The sequence below is a fragment of the Colius striatus genome, chromosome 20 (assembly GCF_028858725.1).
Source record: "Colius striatus isolate bColStr4 chromosome 20, bColStr4.1.hap1, whole genome shotgun sequence".
Classification (NCBI taxonomy): domain Eukaryota; kingdom Metazoa; phylum Chordata; class Aves; order Coliiformes; family Coliidae; genus Colius; species Colius striatus.
The window spans coordinates 658,813-666,313 of NC_084778.1; the positions used below are offsets into that span (position 1 = coordinate 658,813).

The 7,501-nt window shown below is 56.0% G+C and overlaps 1 protein-coding gene across 1 annotated transcript in view; it reads left to right on the forward strand.

Moving 5' to 3' along the window:
- The window catches only part of MNT (MAX network transcriptional repressor), a 33,623-nt gene extending 26,122 nt beyond the window's left edge, over positions 1-7,501 (forward strand). The window contains exons 5-6 of the mRNA XM_062012485.1: positions 2,097-2,289; positions 3,785-7,501. Of these exons, the coding sequence (XP_061868469.1) occupies positions 2,097-2,289; positions 3,785-4,500 (909 nt within the window). The 3' untranslated portion in view covers positions 4,501-7,501. The remainder of the gene's footprint in view (positions 1-2,096; positions 2,290-3,784) is intronic.

A 7,501-nucleotide genomic window follows, 5' to 3' on the forward strand; every position in this document is an offset into this window, starting at 1 on the left:
ATGCCGATCCCTGCAGCAAATGATTGCTGAGCACTTGGCCTCAGCTTCCTGCTTCATCTGAGGCTGGGAGTGAAACTGCAGGAATGGTGGATGTTTGGAGGGAAACGATCAGCTCATTTTCACCAGAGCCAGCAGCTGATTTGCAGAAGCCATGGGGTGGGTTCACATGAAGAAACCCCATCGTTCCTGCCCGGAGCAGATGAGCTTCCCCCCAGCGGGGTCGGCATCCGCTGGCTCGCTCCAGTGCTGCTCTTGTGGAATGTTTTGAAGTGCAGAGAAGTGAAAAACAAAATCAATGTTAAAGTTGTAGTTCCTTATACTGCAGAGTAAAAGTTGCCTGGGCAACCAGTTTCTTAACACTAAAAAAAGAAACGCTACAGTCATGACTGCACAGACGTAAGGAGAAGGGTCTGTGCTGGCTTGTGTCTCGGAAAAGAGCAGTCTCAGGGCGGGGGTTGAGCGTCTGCTGAGCTGGTGGAAGTCATGCCACCTTCTGTGGTACACGTGGGTTGTGCTCAAACCACGGCTCCCAGTCAGCAGGGACAGGAGGGGACATGCCCCCACACCCCCCCCACCCACTGCTGCTGTGCAGGAGAGGAGGGTCCTGACCCACTGTCCCTCTCCAGCAGGTTGCTGCAGCCGTAGGGTTGTGTCTATTCCTGCTCCCAGGCTCTGCAGGAGAGGCAGGAAGGCTGTGGTTAATCACCCTGGGTTCATTATTAGGCCAAAGCAGCTCAGCCAAGGGATCTGTCTTTACTAAGTGATCCACAGTGAATTGCATCCTAGAATAGTTTGTGTGAGATTACTGGTGCCAGCAGAGACTCCAACCCATCTGCTTCCCCAGGGGCTTCCCTCAGAGAGCTCCCAGGCTGCGAGCACAGCGGCCAGGGGGCTGCAGGAGCCCGGGGGCTGCAGGAGCCAGGGGGCTGCAGGAGCCCGGGAGCTGCAGCCCGTGGCCAGCACGGGCAGGCAGAGGCAGAGCCCTGTGCTGGGAGCCTGTGCTGGGGGAGCAGAACACCCGAGAGCCGTGGAGTGGGCTCCCTGGCCCCGCTCACTGGGAGGCTCATCCTGCTGCATGGAAGGGGTTGCCTGCCCGTTCAGTAATTAAAGGCTTGTACCTAATTGGCAGCTGCCCTCCCTCGTAGCTGTGCTTTCCCCTGGTGTGGGAGTCCTCTCGCAGCAGGGACGGAAGCCAAGCGTGCCTGGCTGTGCGTGTGCCGTGCTCGCTGCGGGGCCGCGTGCCTTTGGCTCTGATGCTTCCTGGAAAGCCATGGCACTGCGTTCTGTCCTGTCCTTGTGCCCTGTGCGTAACCACGGAGAGCTGCTTGGAGAGGAGTGCTGCAGAGAGGGGCTGGGCTTGTGTCTATAGCAGGCTTGCTCCTGCTTGCTGCTTTCCTGGTTAGACAGTAAAGGGGCAGACGTTCTGGCATACTGAAGCCTGAGCACAGGAGCAGGCACCTTCCCCGTGCCCTTAGCTTTGCCCTCTGTGTCCCACTCACACCCCTCCAGCTGCAGCTGAAGAGACCTTTGAGCTCATTGAGTGCAGCCTCTGTCCCAGCCCTGTCAACCACTAAAACATTTCCCTAAGTGCAACATCCAGCTGTGTCTGAAACCCCTCCAGGGACAGTGACTCGGGCACCTCCCTGGGCAGCTGTTCCAACGCCTGACAACCCTGTCAGCACTGAAATTCCTCCTCGTACCCAGCCTGAACCTCCCCTGCTGCAACTTGAGGCCATTTCCTCTGTTCTATTGCTTGTTATGAGGGAGAACAGACCCACCCCTCACCTCACTACACAGTGAGGGACAGAACTGCCCTCTTTGCCTGAAACTACCTGTTTCAAGAGGCTTTTAGCTCTGCCAGGGGGCAAAGCATGAGCCTCTCTGAGAGCTGTCTCCGTTCACACATCTGGAACAGTTGTGCCCTGCTGATGTGCTTTGTTTGGCCATTTTATAAACACTTCCTTGTTCTGTTACTATCAAGACAAAGGCACCTTTTTTCCCATTTGAGTTTTCTATGAGAAGGGACATGGGAGTGACCAGGTCAGGTTATGCTGGTCTTTGTTCTCCTTACCTTTCTTTTTCTTTCCTGACTTTAGACTTTAAAGAGAAAGGAAAAGGAATATGAACATGAGATGGAGCGTCTGGCAAGGGAGAAGATTGCAACCCAGCAGAGACTGGCAGAGCTGAAGAACGAGCTGAGCCAGTGGATGGACATCTTGGAGATCGACAGAATCATTCGTCAGACGGTTCAGCCAGAGGATGACCAGGCATCTACCTCCACAGCATCAGGTACCCACAACCTTCCTGTTCTTGTAGTCATCAGCGTGTGTTACTGACACAGTCATGTGCTGGTGGCCGTCTCCAGTCAGCACCATCGAGGTTTCTTTGCATTCAGAGTAAAGTGAAAGGGTTTTGAGTGTTTTGTGGTCGTTGACGTTGGCCTGATTATACCCTGCTGCTGGCGTAAAGTGGGCTGGGAGTCGTGCATGGATGTCAGGCAGGTGCAGGTGCAGGTTTGCACGTTCAATCTGCTGATCTCTGCCTCCAGAACTTTGTTTTCCTCTTGCACAAGTGTGCATCCCTGCTCAGCAGAGCTGCGTGGTGTGTGAGCGTCCTGACGTGTTTGTGCATGGATGTGGGAGGGTGTTCAGCCCTATAGAGAACAAATTGGTGCAGGAAGGATCACCAGAGCATTTGAACAGCTTAATAAGCCTTTACATAGTGTGAAAACACTTGACAGTGAAGATGAAGTGATACTCAGGAGTGTGTGATGTGCTGTTCCCGGTAGGAGGTCTGTGTGGGGTAGGAGAGGGCATGCTTTTGTCCGTGCCAGCGCTGTGCAGCAGGACGAGCAGGCAGTCTGTGGCTGCGCAGCGTGTTGCTTCCCAGAGATGAGGAGGCTGTAGCAGCCCAGAACCGTTTGCAACACTTCCTTCAAATCTGGACAGCGTTTGCTCTTGGCACTGCAGGCAGGTTATCATCAGTGGCTTCCAGGATGGGAAAACCTGAGTTCTCTGGTTCATTCAGGCTTGTATGGGGCTGGTCACCTTTGAAGCCCCTCTCTGAGTGTGGGCTGGTGGAAGCTGTAAGTGGGAGCACTTTGTCAGCAGGAGCGTCAGCCCCCACCCCTCAGTGGCCTCTGCTGGAAACTGTCGCCTCCAGCTGCGACTGACCACAGAGTGTGCAAAGGGGAAGTGTCTTCGCTGCTGTTCCTGCTGCTTCCGTGTCTTCTGAGGTCTTTAATCTGCACTGTGGGGCTGGCTGTAGAGCAGGCAGTGCAGGCTGCCCTGCTGTCCTCCTGAGCTCCACAGGGTCAGCACGTTCCTGCCTTGCTTCACTGGTTCCTGGACTGGACGCGAGGAACTGTCTGCCCTGTGTCTCCATGGCTGTTTCCTTCCTGGCCTGGGAGCAGAAGGGATGGTGCTGGTGGGCGGAACAACGGGACGGGAAAGGAGACCCTGGTCCCCTGCAGCCCAGGCGCTCTCTGGCTGCCCCTGCACGTGCTGCTGCCCGTCCTGCCCGTGAGATCACCCCTGCCTGGGGCCGGGGCTGTGGGCTGGGGGCTGCTCACACCTGCCTGCTCTGGGTCTGTGGCCCACCAGCAGTGAGGAGAGGGCCGTGCCCTGCCGGAGCCTGCTCTGCCCTGCGCCTGCTCGTAGCTCAGTGACTCCTCCTGCTGTTGTCTTTTCTGCCTGTGCTGCCTTTCAGGGAGGCTGGTCAGTCCGGTTGGTGCTCTGCTTTCGTTTTCACGGGAGTTTCTTCCTTTCCTTTCGTTTCCTTCCAGAGGGTGAAGACAACATGGATGAAGACATGGAAGATGACAGGCCAGTGAACTCATTGCCAAAACTAACCCAGCGCCAGCACCCGGAGCTGCTGAAAGCCGTCCCATCGAGCGCCGCTCCCCACCACCCGGCAGTCCTGCCTCAGCACCTCTCCATCCAGCAGAAACAGCCCCCTGCCCACGCCCAGCCTCCCATCCAGACACAGGCACTGGTCCAGCCGCAGGCGATCGTCCCCGCACAGACTCACATCGTGGCGGCCTCGACCGTGCAATCGACTGTTATCGCCCACACCGCCACTACCCACGCCTCGGTCATCCAGACTGTCAACCACGTCATTCAGGGTCCACAGACCAAGCACATCGCTCACATTGCACCTTCCACGTCCAGCCCCGTGCAGCTCACCACCGCCGCTCAGCCCATCGGCCACATCACTGTGCACCCGGCCACCATCAACCACATGGCCCACCTGGGCCAGCAGCTGCCCATCTACCCCCAGCCCGTGGCCGTCAGCCAGCCCGTGGTGAGCCACATCGCTCACACCATCTCGCACCAGCAAGTGAACGGAACCACGAGCCTGGGCCAGCCGGCGGTGATGGCCAAGCCCGCCGTAGGAACCCAAGTGGTCCATCACCCGCAGCTGGTGGGGCAGACGGTCCTAAACCCGGTGACTATGGTGACCATGCCGTCGTTCCCCGTGAGCACGCTGAAGCTGGCCTAGCGGGGGCCGGCCCGCGGCGAGGGCTTCCTTGGGAACCTTTCCTAAACTCCACACATTCCACCCCCGTCCTCCTGGGCGGGAGGGAGCGCGGCGGCGCGGGGCCGGGCTGTGCCGGGCTGCGCCCCGGCCGCTCCCCGGGACACTGCACAGACAGTTGTTGATGGTGATTTTCTTTCCCTTTTACGTGTAATCGGTGACATATGGATATGATGTTCCTCAGACTTTAATTTGCCCCTTTTATGTGTCGCTTCTTTGTAGAATACAAATTGCTGATCTCTTACCGAGACGTGGCGTAGAGCGGGAGAAGAACCATAGAAGTCTATATTTATATATATGTGTGTATGTGTGTGTATAGGCTGTATATACATATATATATAAATATAACATTTGAAGAAGGCCTTTTGTAAGGGTGATTATTTTGCAGGATTATTAAAGCTCGTTTCTGGAGGAAGAAGGCAGAGTGTCCTCTCTAAACAAGAAGCTTGGAGGTAGATGGTTTGGTGGACCAGGGTACGTGCACACTGACAGCAGTCAAACCGTGGGGAAGGCGTTTCCCGGCGATGTATTACATTTCAGAAAAGAAACAACCACCATCTAAAATCACTGTGACTTGTTATGGCATTTTAAGGAAATTCTCTGTCCTGTCTAATAAAAGGAAAAAGAATCCACAACCAGACTTCCTTTGTTGCAGTTTTATAAATGACCTTTATAGCTCTGTCAGAAGAGGAACGCTGTTGATTGTAACGGCTGGCAGGGTCTTGTCCGGATGGTCTGGGGGGCTCTGTGCTCTGTTCCAGCATGGTTTTGCAGCTGCAGTGGTTGCTTTTGCAGGTCTCTGTGCGTGGCACTCCCCCTCTCGGGACTCCTCCCGCCAGTCCCCCACCCACAGCGTTCTCGGGTCAGTTTTTGTTTGGCAGAGGCAGATGCTTTGTGCTGCTGGCAACTTGCAATATGTTTGTCTGGCCTGATAGAGCGGAGCCTGGGACAAGAAGGCCAACAGAAATGAAGTGGATTTGCTGCATGGCTTGATGTGCTTTGTTAGCTTGTTCCTGAAGTGAGCAGGTGTTAGTGTGGGAGTCGCTGGAGGAGGCAGGGTGAGCGTGGATGTGCACGAGGTGGAAGCGCTTTTGGCTGTTTTACTTTGGGGGGAGACATAAAGTCCGATCCCTCCAGGTTAAGGGTGTAACTGCAGGAGATGAGCGTGTAGAGCCGGTGTCTTACAGCAGTGAGATGTGCCCAAAGAACAGCCTGGTCCCACGCGGCCCGCGGTCGCCCCCTCGGGGCTGGGTCACGGCGGCTCCCGGAGCTGGGAGAGGCGGCTGCTGGCCCTGGCTGGTGCTGGCCAGCCCTCCTGGCAGTGCTGGGGAGGCGTCTCGTTGCTGCGTGTTCTGGTCTGTGTTGGTGTGTAGTTCTGCTGTCAATGAGCTGTTCTCCGTCTTCCTCTCTCAGCCACAGCCTCTGTGCAGCCCTGGGCGCAGGCAGGTCCCGGCATGGGCAGGGGCTGCTCGGGGCTGCTCTGGCGCGTGGCAGCAGGCGAGGGGCGCTGAGCGGTCCCACCTGCCCTGGGCTGGGGGCTGCATCGAGCTCTGGCTCGAGGTCTCCCACAGCACCACGTGCTGCCCAGAGCCCGTTGGCTGCAGGGGACTGTTGTCTGGCTGTTGGGCTGTTGTGAGCAGTGGCAGAGCTTTAATTAACAAAACTTGCCAGTTGAGTAGTGTCTGTGCTGTGGTTGAGGCTGTGCTGGAGGCAGGAGGAGTTACTGCAAACAGATGGGTGTGATTGTACCTTCTGAGCAGACGTGGCCGAGAGCTGCATGAAATCCCTTCAGCAAGCCCTGGGTTGCTCCCCAGGTACAACTTGTTTTCTCCTTTCTTTTTTCCTTGCATCCTTGGGTCCAGGAAGGTCTGGCCCGTGGTGCTGCCGCAGTTTCTGCAGCAGGACGGGTGAATCTTCACGGGCTCCTTGTCCTTACGGTGCGTTTCAGCAGCGGCCGCGGCTCTGCCGGCCCCGTGGTGCCTTCCCAAGGACCCTGTGCTTGGGCTGACAGTGTTTCAGGGAACAGCGTTAGGTGTCAGGACACTTCAGCTGTTCCTCATCAGAAACTCTTGAGAACTGAATGTCTGCAGCAGGATCATCTCCCTCCTTAGGAACGGTGTGGCTTTGCCTTCTGTAGCGGCACTGGCAAGGGGAGGAGGCATCGTCCTGCCTTTCTGTACTGTCCCAACCCACAGAATGACAAAATGGGAGCAGGAAGCCTTGTTACCAGCCAGGTGTAGCTGGATGTGGAGGAAGAGGAGCAGCACCCTCTGCCCCACGCGCTGCCGGCTCCCAGCCCGAGCCTGGCCCCAGGAGGGTGCTGGTGCCCAGCACTGACCCGGGTGTTGGGGCTGGAGACGAGGCTGCCCTTGGCTCAGCACGAGCTGTCTGGCAGTGACCCTGTGGCCTTTCCCATGGGGACACGTGCTGCTCACTCATCTTTTACTCCCTTTGGGGTAAAGGTACCGGGGTCACTGCTCTGCTCCCGTGGGTCCTGCATCCCTGCCAGGTTTTCTCTTCCCCCTTGGAGTTCTGTCTGAGCCCTTCATCCGTGATAGCTGCACGCAGCTCGTCTTCCTCATCCAGCCCAGAGCTGGGCCGGACCTGCTGGGTCCCCTCTTCCCATCTGCCTTTCCCAAGGCTCACAAATGCTTCTTTGGGTTTTTTTCTGTTGTTTTTTTAATTAAAGTCAGCAAACTTCTTTCTGTTCTGCAGGGAAAAGAGCAAACTGCTGCCCTGCTTTGCCATTGTCTGTCGTTCCTGCTCAGAGACTTCAGATTTATGCCAATGCTCTTAGAAATCATGTTCAGTACTGTATAAAGGGGCACTTCAGAAATGTCTCTCCTCCTTTGATATATGTGTTTTCCCTATGGAGAAAGCTATATATAAATATATATGTACACTTGGGGATTCAGAAGATCTAATTTGTCCCAAAAAAAATCAATAAATATGAAGTTTACAAGAA